Source organism: Camellia sinensis, chromosome 10, assembly GCF_055761805.1.
Source record: "Camellia sinensis isolate YWXY chromosome 10, ASM5576180v1, whole genome shotgun sequence".
Lineage (NCBI taxonomy): Eukaryota > Viridiplantae > Streptophyta > Magnoliopsida > Ericales > Theaceae > Camellia > Camellia sinensis.
In genome coordinates this window covers 107,229,871-107,246,724 of record NC_138970.1, presented here as the reverse complement: position 1 = coordinate 107,246,724, position 16,854 = coordinate 107,229,871, and the positions used below count along the sequence as shown (strand labels likewise).

At 35.0% G+C, this 16,854-nt stretch overlaps 1 protein-coding gene across 1 annotated transcript in view; it reads right to left on the bottom strand.

Annotated features, from left to right (window-relative positions):
• LOC114317037 (MADS-box protein FLOWERING LOCUS C) overlaps window positions 1-16,854 on the bottom strand; it is a 78,286-nt gene that overhangs the window by 16,061 nt on the left and 45,371 nt on the right. Inside the window, exons 2-4 of the mRNA XM_028263726.2 lie at window positions 6,826-6,901; window positions 6,067-6,128; window positions 5,703-5,802 (exon numbers count right to left, since the gene is read on the bottom strand). Coding sequence (XP_028119527.1) covers window positions 5,703-5,802; window positions 6,067-6,128; window positions 6,826-6,901 — 238 coding nt within the window. The remainder of the gene's footprint in view (window positions 1-5,702; window positions 5,803-6,066; window positions 6,129-6,825; window positions 6,902-16,854) is intronic.

Genomic DNA, 16,854 nt, shown 5'->3' with positions numbered 1-16,854 from the left:
AAATATTGGCATAAAAAGTAACAAGTCTTATGGTTCACTTTATGTTTATCACATTGAATTTGTAAAATCATTGGGAGAAGGGTCTTGCTTTTGTACCCTTTTCTTGGACTCTAATTGAAACCCTCCCTTAAGACAAGAATAGGTTGTTCCCTACACTGTTTCTTTTTTTGCTTAGTGGAAGGTGCATTCTTATTTTTATATTGTCATCACCTTCTATTTTTCTAGATATGTGCAGAGGTATTGTGTTGCTATATCACTGATGAATGGAGACCTAACGGCTCTATGAAAGGTTGTCTCAATTATTGGTTAAAACTTGGCATATCAATGGTGGAATAATTTAAACTAGTGGAATAAATGTGTGTAGTTGATTGAATAATTCAATTAATTGTTGCATCCTCAAGACCCCATGACTCTAGAAATTTTTGGTTTAATTTGATTTGGCTTCATGAAATAGGGGCCATGGTACCACAAAATGTTTTTTTGTTGGTTACGTCACCTATGACTCAACATGAAATGCTCTCTAGGTTGTGACCTGAACTTGGGTCTCTAATTCACTTTCTAACCTTCTTTTAGGCCTCGTTTGAGAACATGCTAATTTAGTAACTTTTTGGCTATTTAGCTAAAATATGAGCTAAAAAAAACTAGTATGTTTGGGATGACTTTTTGGCTTTTTACGAAAAGATGCGCAAAAAGTAGAGAGAAAAGAGAATCTTTGATTTTTTGGTATGGGTTGTTGGCTTTTTGGCTAATTTAGTAACTTTTTGGCTTTTTGGCTAAAAATGAGGGTTCCCAAACGAGACCTTATTACATGAATTGCTGGTCAATGCTTTCTTTTTTTCGTACTTTTATGGAAGGTGATTTTGTAATTTTAATATTATTTGTTGTTTTCATCCAAATGGATGAGATATTACAGGAGATATCAGTAGGAAGAACCTAGTTATAGGTAATGATTTCAATGGCCATGTAGGAATAGATAAAGTAGGTTATGAGAAGGTGCATGGTGGGTATAGTTTTAGTGATAGAAATGAGGCTTGAGAGAGTATTCTAGATTTTGCATTGGTCTTTGACCTAGTGGTGGCAAGTACTATGTATAAGAAGAGAGAGGAGCATTTGATAACCTTTAAGAGTGGGTCAATTAGGAGCCAAATAGATTACTTTCTAGTAGGAAAAGTGGACCGACCGAAATGAAGCGAGTGTAAGGTGATTCCTACAGAGAGCCTGACGTCTCAACATAGGATTTTGGTACTAGATTTATGCTTTAAAGGGCAATACCAAGCTAAGAAAGATAGTGAGCGTCGCAGGACAAGATGGTGGGACCTAAAAAGGAATAAACTAGAAATATTTAATAATAGAATGGATAAAGAAGGTACTTGAGACTTGGAAGATGATACTAACACTGTGGAACTTGATGGCCAATTATATGAGGAGAATCTCAAGGGAAGTTCTTGGAGAGTCAAAAGGAAAGGGACACAACCTTAGGGAAACTTCGTGGTGGAGGGAGGATGTTCAAGCGGTAATAAAGACGAAAAAAACTACTTTAAAAAGTGGCAGAATGATGAATTGAGGAAAATTTTAAGAGCTAGAGATTGGCTAATAAGGAGGTCGAAAAACTAATGAGGGAGACTAAGTTGAAAGCCTACGATGACCTATATACTAAACTAGATAGTAAGTTGGAAGAGAAGAGGATATACACACTGACTAAGATAAGAGAGAGAAAAACAAGAGATTTTAATTAGATTAAGTGTATCAAGAGTGAGGACCAAGGTTTCAAAAAGTAGTTGCGGTGGTTGGTTGTAGTTGTGGGTATAAAGGCCGTAACGTAATGGTTGCGGTAGGCAAAATCGTGATTTTTTTTAATTTTTCACACAATTTGAAGAAAACTTATTGATTCGCATATTTTCTTTTTCTAGAATCATATTTATTATGGTTTAAAATAGATTTTGATTAATTTTTGTTAATTTTTAAGTGTGATCTAATATATTTCATATTTTCAAATCACTATAAAAGGAGTTTTTTGCATTTTATTTCAATAATTAATGATTTTAAGAATAATTGACTTTAAATGTCTACAAATTATTTTTGACCAAAACCTGAACTAATTGAATAAAAAATATTCACAATTATTAAATAAAATAATTATAAAAATAAAAATTGTGCCATAAACAAAAATTATTTTTGAGGCATTTTTTTAGACAACACTTTACAGGTAACTAAATAAAATTATTTACAATTAAGTATTAAATGAAATGATTATAAAAATAAAAATTGTACCATAAACAAAAAATATTTTTGAGTTTTTTAAAGACATTTTTTAGACAACACATTATAGTAACAAAATAAAAAATATTTATGATTAAATATTAAATAAAATGATTATAAAAATAAATACATATACAACTATTGTTTATATATTTTTTTATTTTACATGCTAATGTAATGAAATAAAAATTCTAAAAAAAAATTATAAAGAAAATAAATTCATATAAGTTTTTTTCTTTGGGCTTGGATCACTTGAGTATTTGTTCTTTTTTTTGTAAGCTTTTATTTATTTATTTTTTTGGGAAAGGAAGTGATTTAGAATATTATAAAAGGGTGTAACAGACTGTTACGACTGTTACGGTACCGCTACAGTCGTTACGTAACACCGAAACGACCGTTACACATGAATTTCCGTCATACCGCTATAGCGGCCGTAACGGGTGGCGGCAACCACCACAATTATTCCATAATGGCATTGTATAATGGTTGCAGCCGCTTTTTAAAACCTTTGGTGAGGACTCTAAGCTGTTGGTGAAGGATAAAGTGATTAAGGAGAGATGGAAGAACTATTTTGAGAAGTTGTTAAATGAGGAATATGGAAGTAGGTCAAGAGGGAAGGAAGTAGGCAGAAATGAGAAAAACCAGGACTATAGGTTCTATCGTAGAATTAGAAACTTTGAAGTGAAGATTTCAATTCAGAAGATGAAATAGAATAAGGCTACAGGATCCGATGATATCCCTATTGAAGTCTGGGAATGCTTGGGTAAGAAGGGGGTTGTTTGGTTGACTAGGTTATTTAGCAAAATTTTGTTGACTAGGAAAATGCCAGACGAGTGGAGGAAGAGTATTTTAGTACCAATATATAAGAATAAAGGAAATGTCTAGAATTACAACAACAATAGAAGAATAGAGCTAATGTGTCATATAATGAAAGTATTGGAAAGTAATAGAAAAGTATAGAGAAAAGAATAGAGACATTCATATAGTTTTTATCAATCTTGAGAAAGCATATGATAAAGTGCCTCGGGATATAATTTGGTGAGTGTTGGAGAAGAAATGGGTGACAAAGGTTACATTGATGTGATTAGGTATATGTATGAAGGTGTGGTGACCACTATTAGATTGCCTGTTGGAAAGACGAGTGAATTTCCAATTACTGTAGGGTTACACTAAGAATCAGCCTTAAGTCTTTATCTTTTTGCTCTAGTTATGGATGAGTTTGTGCGAAATATTAAGGATGATGTGCCTTGGTGTATGCTTTTTGCAAATGATATCGTGTTAGCAGATGGACTAGAGAAGGAGTTAACACTAAGTTGGAGACTTGGAGAAAATCACTTGAATTTAGGATAAGCAAAATTAAGGCAGAGTACATGGAGTATAATTTTAATAACAGTAACAATGGAAGCAGAGGTGAAGTAAAGATTGAGAACCAAGAACTACCTAATAGTGATCATTTTCGTTATTTAAGATCGATTATCACAACGACTAGGAAGATTGGAGCAGATGTGGTCCATAGAATTAAGGTAAGGTGGCTTAAGTGAACGAGTGCATGTAGGGTACTGTGCAATAAATGCGTACCCACTAGATTAAAAGGAAAGTTCTATAGAACGGCTATTAGACCAGCGATGTTTTATTGGACGAAATGTTAGGCAGCTAGAAAACAACATGTAGATAAGATAATTGTCGCTGAGAAGAGGATGCTAAGGTGGATGTGTGGCAAGATTAAGAAAGACTGAGTTAGGAATGAATATATTTGAGAATGGGTAGGAGTTGATAGAAGATAGTTGAGGGAAAATAGATTGAAATGGTATAATGGAGACCAACAGAGGCAGTAGTGAAAAAATGCAATATAGTGATGGTTGATGGTAGTGTTAGGGGAAGGGGCTGACCTAGATTGACGTGGACTAGTGTAGTAAATAGAGATATAAATCTCCTTAATTTGACTAACGAAATGGTCTTGGATAGAGTCAAGTAGAGAAGGACTCATGCAGCCGCCCCCATTTGATGGGACTTAAGACTTGGTTTGGTTTGCTATTTTGATCCAATGGGTTATAGCTGCAACTTAGTTTGGTATTCAGATAAGTTTCTGAATTGGAATGTTTTGTGGCCTTAGGGAGTGTAGATGAACATTATTACCAAAGCATGTTGAAGGCTTATGTTCTGTTCTAGTATCATTCTGAGATAGTGTTTTGATACACTATTACCAAAGCATGTTGAAGGCTTATGTTTTGTTCTTTTATCATTCTGTGACAGCCAGCCCCTGTTGAACTGGAGTAGGCATTTCAATGGCTGGGCAAACTTAAACAGAAATGGGTAATTTCTCTGGATAGTCCAATCAATTTCATCTGCAGGAATCTGGGATCAGGTATGATGGTGCAATAAGTCTAAGAGAACCTTGCTATTGGTGGCCTAAAATCCTCTTCCATTTTAGTTGGATTGGAAACAACTCTTCCAAACGTTTATGTAGTGTGGTTCACGTTTATGGTGTAGTTCAACTAGAATTCTTGCCTGGGTGACCTAAAATTCTCTTCCAACATCAGTTTGAAAGCCTGAAGTCTAACCACATTAATGGTCTCCAAGTATAATGTCACTTGTGGACCGAACAGATTTACATAATTGAATACACAAAATTCTTGATGAATTGGTAATTTCACTATTATATGAAATTTTGGTTTATTTAATTATTTTTTTTATGAATAGTTGAACTTTTTTCTATAAATAAGCGCTTTTGACTCTTTTAGGGATAGTGATTGATGATTGTAATAATTAAGATTATGGACACCACTGGACAAGCTTATTGTAGCTGGTTAATAGTTATGGGAGATGTGTTTCAACAGATTGGTATAAAAACTCTTTAAGCGACTCTAAAATAAAAATTGAGGTACTCTAGCTGGTTCTGCTGCATCAGTCATTTAATCAGCGTCAGTAACTTATTTTTGAATAACTGATGTATGCAACAATCTATGATCATTACAACTCAGCTAACGTTTATAAACTTATTTGAAGTGGTCACCAGCAAGGAAGTTCCTTCAATGGACACTTTACAATTTGGTATATAGACCTCCTTTTTTTTTTTTTTTTTAATTTTGAAATTGTTGTTATTCGATCGATTTCTTCTCATCTACTGTATTGCTATTGGGATTACTGTGCACAACTGATGAAGACAGACATGACCCTTAATTAAGTATCCTATACATTTTGCAGGCAGTGTTGATTTTGCTGAGTTAAACTGCACTTTTTTTCATATCCTTGTACTCATGTTTTTGCCTTTTCTATAATTTTTTTCTTTTCAACCTTTTTTGATATGGTGCATCAACCTTGTGTTAGGTTTAATTTTGTCTTGAATTATTATTAGTTAGGAATTTATAATCTTCTGATTTGTATATCTTGTTCTAATATGACTCCAAAAATTCAGGGTCTAGTTTCAGAACTGAAGAACTGACCTTTCTGCTTCTAGTTTGTGCAAGTTTGGCATCTAGAAAGTGTTCTAGACGCGAAAGGAGACTAATGTCCAGTTGTTCTACAGCTTGAGATTCAAAAAACCTGGAAAGGGATAAAGCAATTGTTACCAGAACCTCCCACTTAAGGGCAGTATGTTATCATATACTTTCACTGTGCTGCTGCATGTTATCATTTTTGTACCCAGGGTAGTATGTCATTGTTCAAGCCCCTTTCAAAATATGCCTCCTTATACGATCTGAATTGGTTTTGGAAACACCCGCCTCCACACACACACACAGACAGTAATAATAATAAATAAAGAAATATATTCCATCACTGCACAATAAGTTCACAAAAAATTATTACCTTTGCACTGATGGCAGTATGTTATTGTTTTCACATGGAGTTCTACATTCTTGCTGATGCTTCTGGAGTTAAAAAAAGAAAAAAAGAGATTGAGTTGAAACAAAAAAGAAATGGGAACTGCCATAGTTTATTGGATGAATGAGTTTTATATCAATTTATAGTGTTCAGTCAATTATTTTTGTTCAATCACAATTACATACTTCTGGTGTATTTTTTATTTTTTCTTTTATTTTGGGGGAATAATTCTGGTGTATTGTTAACGTAACAAACAATGCTACCAGCATGTGTGATATGAAAGGTGTTGGCAATAGTTATTATTCAGTGAGATAGTCAATTAGTGGGTTTGAATGCTATATTTATGTTATTAGGCAGGTATAATATTATAGGTTAGAATTAACCTTGGAACTCTTTTTGTATCAATACTTACCTCTCATGTTTCAATTTTTGCAACAGCTGACAGTATGGAAGTTGTCTACAATGTTCAAGATATATTTTTTGGTATTACCTACCCTTTTGCCATTAGCTTGTCTTTTATTTTTGACTTGTCCTTTGAATTGAATACACTGAAAATGATTGTTTGTTTGGGATCCCTCTTACAATAGGACCTTATGAAAAGATGTGGAACAGCTTAATCATTAGGCTGTTTTCTGTCCCCAGTTTGGATAGTGAAAACTTATTACCTGCTTTTTGGTTTTATACAAATCAGGGATTATGCATATGTAGCTGTTCTATTCTGTGAGGCAGACAATTGTATTTTACCTCAGGTTGATGATCGTTGCTGTTGCCAGAATTTGCCTCTACATGAGTCCGGTAGCGTTCAAGGATCGTATTGAAACTGCATTACATTAACATTATGTAAATGACAATGCCGCTGGAAATAAAGACAAAAACATAAACGTTAGGAATGGTGGCAAAAAAGACGAAACCATAAACGTTAGGAATGGGATTTTATGTCACCTCAAACAAAAACTATGAGATTTGGACCCTGATGTCATTACAGTTAAAAGTATTATTCCTACTTTTGTTAGTCTCTCATTGTTAATCATCTCATTAGATTTTTCTGGCATGTTAATAAGTAAGTCTAGAGAATGAGAAATTTTTGGGTGCAGATAGGGTAGGTGCCATGTGGTACCTTTCTCCTCCCATTGGTTGAGAGAGTGGAGGCTACATGGGGAGACAACATAAGAGGCCATAGTATTTGTAATTGGTTGAAGACACCATGTAACATGCCACATAGTACCCTATCTGCACCCAAGAATTTTTCCTACAGAATGATATGTAGTCTTTGTAGTAATTAGCTATTATGTAAAACATTAGAAGTTAAATTCTTGAAGAAATTGTTGGAAAGATAATATAACAACCCTCATTTCTGCCTTAGTCTTAGTCATACTCATATGCATTTACACGATTTTTGCCTTGTTAAGCTTGCACTTGTCAACTTTGATTAGATTTGATTTGCCTAAGTAAAGGTTCCTGTTTGGTTTTGTGTTATTATGCTTTGCCTAAGTGTTATATGCATGCTTTGTTCCTTGCTTTGTTTGTTGAGCCTAGGTCATCTATCCTTGCTACCTCAAGCCTAGGCCACACCTTTAAACCTCTTACACCTAGGCCGTTGAGCGTCAGCACCTAGGATCATCTTGGAACCACCTTGGCTGACCTCCACCGTCACCTTGGCATATTGGCCAAGATGTGCATCATTTAGGCCGAGGTGTGCATCACCTAGGCCGAAATGTGTACCATCTAGGCCGAGATGTTTATCATCTAGTCATTCGAGATCTTTGATCCTTGAACCTTGCAGCCTTGTTGTGCACCTTAGCCAACACCTAGCAATCTTGTTCCGGTACAGGTACAACCTAGGCCGAGGTATGGCACATCTAGGCCGAGGTGTGGCACATCTAGGCCAAGGTGTGGCACACCTAGGTCAAATGTTATCCTTCCTAGCTGAGATCAGAGAAACCTTACTTGCCCGAAGCCTATGTTTGATCCGGGATCATTACCTTGTCAGAATGCCCATGCCATCTTACTTGTTATACACACTTTGTCATACTCTTGTCTTTTCATTCTGGCACCTTTTTTAGGAGAGCTAATCAGATGATGCCACGTGTCCCAGCAGTGGTTTAAGCTAGCTAGCAGTGAGGAACCCATATCATTTTGCCATATCTTTGCCTTGTAGAGAGAGAAGCTCTAGGAAGAAGAAGTAGTTCTTAGAGTGAGAACTAGATTTCCAAGCTTGATCCTTAGAGTTTGAACAGTTGGATTTGCGTTTTGAGGTTAGATTCTTGATCTACTCTTGTTGTTCTCTATGTTAATCTGATCACATTGCATGATCCAGCATGATTCATGAGCTATGCATTGATTTAAAGTTTGATTTTAGAAAGAGAAAGTGATGTTCCTATGTTCTTGAAAAAAAACCATGTTTTGATCCGAAAGTTTGTATCAAGTTCCATACTTTTGTGTTTGTTTTCACGAAATCTCCACATATGGGTACCCAAGTCTATGTTTTTGAACTCATCTCATGAAATCTCAAATTTCGGATAAGAAGTTATGATTTTTGGCATTCATGTTCTTTAAGGGGAAACCCAGATTTTCAAACTTCATTTCCCTAAGTGTGGTCACGGAGACCCACTCTTGCCTAGACCTCACACCTAGGCCAAGCATCGTATCTCACCTTGGCCTACCTTGCATGATCACTTACACCTTAGTTTATCTTGCATGCATACCTAGGCCGAGCACTACACACCTAAGCTGATCATGGTACACCGTTGCCGGCACCTTGTAACATCTCGACATGCAGCCGTACACCTAGGCCTAGGAGACCACACCTCGGCCAAGAGGTGTGGGACCTCGGCCAAGACCTCCTGAGTTCACCCAGCTAGGTCATTTTGCCTAGATCATCTCTATGCATCCATTCCAAGACCTGGTTTGTACCCAACATGTTTTTCCCATTTAACTCCCAGCACATGGTTTGCTTTGTCTTGACTTGGTTTCGGAAAGAAATGCCGGGATCTTTTTCACTCATGTAAAGTTTGTTTTCAGAGTGCATTGCATAACCATCTTTGAGCATTTCTTCTTGTCTTCTTGAAGTGCATTCAATGGGATTTATTATGTATTTGTAGGCCTTGGATCCTTACTTTAATCCCCACGTCCGAAAAGCTATTGTGAATGGTATTTTTAATAAAGCTATGTTATAATGTTTTTCATAAAAGTTTTGCTTTGCTTTGTTTTGTTTTGAAAAGTATTTGATCAAATATAAATGATTATCCATTAGCTTTTGTATCAAGTATTATCTTTGTTTTAATGACATTCTTGGAAGGTCCTGTCGTGCTAGGGGACATTAATACATGTAGCACCCATGTTTGAGATATCTCCTTTGACATGGTCATGGACAGGTGGGTTTGCCTCTTTTGCCACCGACGGTCTTGTACTGGTGGGTTTGTCTAATCGATTCCGGGTCAGCCACCAATGGTCATGAACGGGTGCGCTTTTGATTTCGGATCAGTTATTCCTTTGTTTTGTTAGGAATGTCATCCTTTGTATTATGTAGATGTTAGTAAACATCCCAAGAAGCTTTGAAAGACTTTGATTGATGGACTTGGTTCATCCCATGTTTTGTTATAAGCTATGATATATATTGTTTTGATAAAGATCTCGGATATCATTCATTCAAACCTTTATTACTTATATCATTCACTGAGTCTCCAAGCTCACCCTCTTCCTTATATATATGTAGGCGACGAGCAAGAAGGCAGTGACGCCTAGGTTGTTATTTGCAAGTTGTTTTGGATTCATGTTTTGCTAGCATCTTGAAGATTATGCTTCTTAGTTTGTAATTCATTTCCTTCATATCTTTCGGCTTGAGAAGCCTTTTGATCAAGATGTAATATGAACTTTACTTCATTTGTATTCAAGTTGTAAGACTATGTTTATATGTATGTCATTTCATTTAATCTATGCACAGCTCTTATGGATTAATTAGATTTGAAATTATTGCTTCCGCACATGTAAGCCCCATATGTATACTACGTTTGTGTGAATCTTTGTAAGTTGGCCCGTGGTAATCTCGGATTACTGGCCATCACGGCATCATTCTACTACGGGTGGAATGGAGTCGTGACAGATAAAGTTTCATTGCGAAAATGCTTTCTTGTTTAGTTTATGTCATGGATTAAATGATAAGACGACTTTTAGACAACCAAAAAGTAAAGAAAAGTGTATAGTAATATTTTGATGTGTAATCAGAAAGAGCAGCTTAACAAGGTGTAGTGTAAACATATCACTAGTTCAGCATTGATAACCTAAGTCATTGACTCATCAAATTGCTGATTGGTTTGACTGGACACAAGCCATTTTGACCAATTGCAGATTGAAGGTGTCAGTCTTTGCTAGGGAAGGATTCAAGAAGGTAGGCCTTTCTGTCCATCTTGACTAATTGCAGATTGAAGGTGTCAGTCTTTGCTAGGGAAGGATTCAAGAAGGTAGGCCTTTCTAGATGTGCTGCAGTATATCATCTAATTTGTAGGAAACGGATAGTATAAAGAGTGGGGTAGGAGCCTAATGATACAAAGTTGAAAGGAAAATATTCGAATGTACTGAAAATGATAAAATGCAAAAGCTGCAGCAGTACAATATAAATAGGTCAAAGACAAAATCCTAAAAGCCTAATTACAAGAGAAAGACTAAACTACCCTTGATGAAATCCTAAAAGCCTAATTACAGAAGAAACACTAAACAACCAACTCACTCATGATATGAAATAGGTTTCTTAAGAACCCCAACAGAGATTGAAAACTTAGCATTCAATTCAATAGTGAGTATCTACAGTCTTGGCATCAGTGAAATTGGCATGTGAAAGGATATCACCAGCATATTTGGTCTAAGACAGAAGATACTCCGGAGGAAAAAAGGCAATCTCAATACTAAAAAAAAAAAAACTCAAATCCTTCATCTCAAATTCTTATAAAGGTTGTTTGATCTCCTGAACATAGTTGTCAAATCGGGATTCTAATCGTGAATCGAAATGGTTTCGTACCGAATCGTGAATCAAATCACATCGTGAATCATAAAGATTTGATCACTTTTCTAAAATTACTTAGAAAAATATATCTACACTTGGATGTTAAATATAAATATATTTTATGAATATGAAAGAAGACTTAAATCAATGAAAATATTATTTTAAATGATCCCGTAGTTTAATAGGTAAGAAATTAACAAAGGTTTTTATATAAGATCACCATCCCGTAGTTTAATAGGTAAGAAATTAACAAAGGTTTTGATATAAGATCACCATCTTACCTTTTCTCTTTTGTTAGATATTTCTTATCAACTATTCTTAATAAAAATAGTAAACAAAGACAAATTCCCAATTTCTAAAGTAACAAGTATTTGACAACAATATTGATATTTGGACAATAAGCATTCAAATTTTTTCAAGTATCAATGACCAAATAATAAGAAAAAATTATTTAGGATCTTTTATCTTAAAGCCTAAAACATTTTAAAATGTATAACTGACCTTATCTATGTAATATTTGACTATATTTAATTTAACAAAATAACAATAAATAATTCATTGTATAAGTTAATTTAATCTTAAATATAAATATCTTTAAAAGATTAGAGAAAAATATGAGAAAAAAAGTTAAAAACATGTTAGGTCCGATTGAATCTGATTGAATGAATCTAATTGAATCTTATTACAAATTCCATGATCACTAAAATAACAACAAATCATGTATATATATTGGTTATTTTGGTACTAAACACTATTAGAAGTTATATTATATCATTTTCACTAAAGGAGCAAAAAACCCAAACCAAACCAAACCCAACCAAGCCTTAAGTCCCATCGAATGGGATCGACTACAAGAACTCAGTGATGATCATATCATCCTCATAAAGGAGAAGAAGAACAAGACCAACAGAAGTACGAAGAACAAAAAGAGAATAATCATGTAAGCCAGGACATAAACTAATTTGGAGAACAACAAATTGAAACCGCTCATACCATGCTTTCGGAGACAGCTTTAGCCATAGAAGGCGCAAACAAACTTTTTTTTTCTCGTAGATTTTTTCTCATTAAGATGTACTAAACCTTTTTATGATCATTAACTCAAAGGTATTCAATCACATATGGCTTAACGTTCTTTGTTGTACAAAGCCTCATCTAAGTTCTGGAAGTCAAGATTTGATCACCTCGGATTTCCTCGATAACTTGGGGTAGGTCGAAGAGTGTTTTATAAGGCAATGGTGCATCTATCATTAGGAACTCAGTTTGTTATTTCTTTGTCCTTGCTTGTGCCATCGTTGTAACCATCCCTTAAGACCAAGTTGGTAGTCCATTGAAGCCAATCTTAGGCTGTTAGATGGCTTGAAGTCTTCTAATTTAAATTGAATTCCTTCAACAATCCGATGTGTAGAATGTCGCTTGCGTTGCCTTGGTCATCTAGGACTCTTATAACTTAGTAGCAATCAACCCCTAGAGTGATTGCCAACACATCATTGTGTAGATGCTGCATCCCTTCCAAGTCAGCGTCCAAGAACAATATTAGAGGGTAGGTTAGTTTCTTAGTTTTCGGATGCTTATTTTGTACCTAATATACATACTATAAGAGCTTGGTTTTTTAGACTTAGCCTCTAAACTTGTTTTGATTCACTTGGGCATGTATCACATGGATTACCTAAGGTTCTTCCTATGCGTCATCGGTGGTCATTGGTTTTTGCTATTTTGTCTTATTCCATTTTTGTGTTTTCCTCGTCACTTATGTCTTTTAGATGTCCCTCTTATACTTTGTCTTCAAGAAATTATTTCAAAGATTGACATCCTCCTCTCATATGTCCACTTGCTTGATGGTAAGCACACTTCATATGTTTGATTCTTCACATGAACTCTCTTTGAACTTGGGAAGGATCTGGATAATAGGGTTTGTTCTTGATTTGTTACAAGATCTTAAACATAGAGTTGATAGCCATTGGAGTCCTTATCATAAGTTTTCTTTCCCCACCTTTTCGATCGTCGTTTAGTTTCTTATCTTGGTATCTCAAGTAGAACAACTTTATTGTAGATTTCAATCTTCCAATCTTTGTTATCTATTAAATTCCCCTATATTCCAAACCACTAAATGGTATTTGAATTTTTCTCAAATACAAAATGATCTTAGTGAAAAAGGGGCATGAAGAACATTGTCAACCTCTTGGCCTTTGATAGATTATATTTCCAACTTGCTGGACTCCTTAGAACTTCCTTAGTGCTAATTCCCAAAGCAATTTTGCTTTGAAAAGAGGATCATGTTCGCAATATACAAATTAATTAAAAGGTTGGGTTTTCACTCTACTTAAATTTATGTTAGATTTAGGGATCTCACTCTACATTTCTAAGTAAAGGCAACAAAATCTTGTTAGACATATTGCCAACTAGAATCAATTGAAATAATTTCCAAGTTCGCTTCATCCTCAAAATAACTTCAAAACATGAAATCACATAGAAAAAACAAGTCAACAACTGTGCACTAGCTTTTATAGAAGGTAATTGATCATTTACAGATGTTAGATCATGAAGAATTAAATGAAAAGCATAAAAGAAGGAAAAGAGAGAGAGAAGAGGAGAGAAGAGAAGAGAAACCACGTTGTTAGGAAAATAGAGAATGAGAGCACTAGGGTTCTAATCCCTATTCTCTAATATTTATACCCATAGATAAGATTACAATACTGCCCTTCTTACTTACACATAACCAACACTTCCCCTCAAGTTGAGGCAAAAATATTGTGAAGGCCCAATTTGTCCAGGGCAGTGTAAAACAGCGTACTAGACACTCCTTTAGCCAAAATATTTGCAATTTGATCCCTTGTCTTGACAAACACGGTACAAATCACATCCTTATTCAACTTCTCTTGGATGAAATGTCTATCAACCTCCACATGCTTTGTTGTTGAATTGGATTGTGTGCAATGATAACTGTATCTTTATTGTCATAGTACAATTTCATAGAACTTTTTTTGATCAAAACCAACTCTTTCAAAAGTGACTTTAACTACAACAATTCACAAATTCCATGAGCCATCAATCTAAATTATGCTTCGCACTTGACCTGGCAGCAACAAATTGCTTCTTGCTACGCTACGTCATAAGATTACCACCTACAAAAGTGCAGTATCTCGAAGTGGATCTCCTGTCAGTGATAGATCCTGCCCAATCGGCATCAGTATAGACTTCTATGTACAAATTATCATGTTTTTAAAACAATATACCCCTATTAGGTACGAACTTTAAATATCGCAAGGAGAATGCATAAGTTGACTAACCATACTAACTGCATACGCTAGGTTTGGACGAGTGAGGGAGAGGTAAATAAGTCTATCAACAAATCTCTAATAATGACCGCCATCAACAGGAGTATCATTGTCACTATTTCCTAGTCTGCGATTTTGTTCAATAGAAGTAGTGTCCACTGGTCTACATCCTAATATCCTGGTCTCCTTAATATGTCCATATGATTTTTAGATTCATATCTATTAGTTGTAGAAATATCTGTTGTGATTTATGCTATAATCTGAAATTGAAGGCCTTAATGGCATTAGAAACCGAAATTGGTTAGTTTATTGTGAATGACATAATTTTTAGAGCCTAATGAGAAGTTTGATTAAAATTTAATTCAATTTAAAATTAATTAGATTAAATCAATTTAATTAAGTTTGTTTGATTAGCCTGAAGCTCTAATTAATCAGCTTAATCCTTGATTAGTGAATTAGGCTAATCTAGCCTATATATATATATATGTTGTAATTAAGAGTTGAGCTCATAAAATCATATTAGGCTGAGATTGTAAGTTTTAGAGAGAGAGGGAGCTCAAGTTTGGAGAGAAAAAGGCTTGACTCTTGAAGATTTGGCTTGGACATTGTGGAATTGTGAGGAAGATCTCAAGAATTGACTAGAGAAAGCTTGATTCAAGACCTTAGGTAAGTGGTTAGCTCACAATTTATGAATTAGTCATCAAATGTATGAATTTAAGGAGATAATGAGTTTAGATACAAGGAATGAGCTTAGAATGAAGAAATTAGAACTAATTCACACATACAAGCATGATTTTGAAGTATCTCATCCTTTTTTTAGCATGGTTCATGTTGTCTATGTTTGAATGAAGGATCATATCATGCATGCAACCATAAATTATGTTGTTTGGAACTCAATTTCATGTTTTTGAAGCTTTGGAAAAGAATATGAAGTTTAATCATACATGCATAAAGATTTGAATTTCAATGTTGAAGAATTCATGGAGTTTTGAGTTGTTGATCTCAATTGAGTGTATGTTTATGTCTTTGAAAGAGTTTTTTAAGTGTTTGTGAGGTTGTGTACAAGCCATGCAAGATTTTGATTTGAAACCAAATATTTTGAAGTTCAATCCAGTTTTGGAAAACCCAAAATTCGACCTCATCGCTTGAGCGAACAAGTTGTCGCTCGAGCACACATATCATGCATCTAGTATTTTTGCAAAGCATTATAGTTGGCTTGAGTGACCAAGTAACCGCTGGAGCGACCACCTTGTATTTCGCACCTTGGCTCGGGTGACCATTGAGCATAGATTTGGACCATCTAACACTTTTGCAGACCAAGTGGTCCACTCGAGCGACCAATGTTGCGCTCGAGCGAAGTGCCTTGTGTTAGCATATTTCAAAAAGTCATGTTCTATTCATAATCCGTTCTTATTCCTTTTTGAACATTCTTAGGCATGAATTGAGCATTCTAAATGAATTAAAGAGTTAGAGAGAAGCCTAAGAGAATTGAACAAGTTAATGAACGAATTGAATAAGCATTGTGATCCAATTTGTGTATGTGTTTATGAATTGTGTAGGACCATCCAGGAGGACGTATCATCAACTGAATCATTGTGAGTAATATCTTGGTAAAGATATTTTATGTATCTTATTTTGTAAATGATATTAATGTGGTAAGTTTTCTAAACTTGTGATTCTACATTATGAATGAGCCTTCTATCTGTTTGATTCGTAAAAGATCTGTAAATGTGATTGACAAGCATGGAAGCAAATGATGGACCTAAAGCCATTTTGTATATCTGAAATGGACTTAAGATCGTTTTGTATATCTGAAATGGACCCAAAGTCATTCTGTGTATCTGATAAGATCAACACAAGGTCGTTCTGCCTATCTGATCCTCTGCACATCTAATAAGTCTGAATAATTGTTATGTATTGACCCAATGGTCATAATACAGCTGTAATTTAATAGACCCGAGGTCGTAATTCCCGAGGATCTTCCAAAAAGTATGCTCTGTTCTGCTCTGTATCTTTGTATATGTTGGACCCGAGGTCATCCTATCATGTATTGGACCCAAGGTCATTCTGTCATGTATTGGACAAAAGGTTGTTCTGCTGTGATATGATATTATTATGAGAACGTCTTTATTCAAGAACTAGAACTCATTCATATAACCTCTTTACTCTGATATTATTCACTGGGCTTCTGCTTACTCCGTATTTATATGTATGTAAGTGAGCAGCGGGATGTCCAGCCTTAATGAACATGTGAAGAATACCGATTTTTTTGAAGTTTGTCATAAGCGCCTCACAAGTGAGGCTTTTGTTTCTTTTGACTTTTCGTTTCCTTTTTGTTGGTCACTATAGACACCCCATTTTTGACCACCCGTAACACTTGGGCGGCTCATGGTGAACATTCAATGATAAATTAGTACGCTGTACAAACTGTTCAAATTCTTCAGCAAAAGGCTTCAGTTTTTGAGCTTCTAATCCCAACCTTACACCCCATTTTGACAA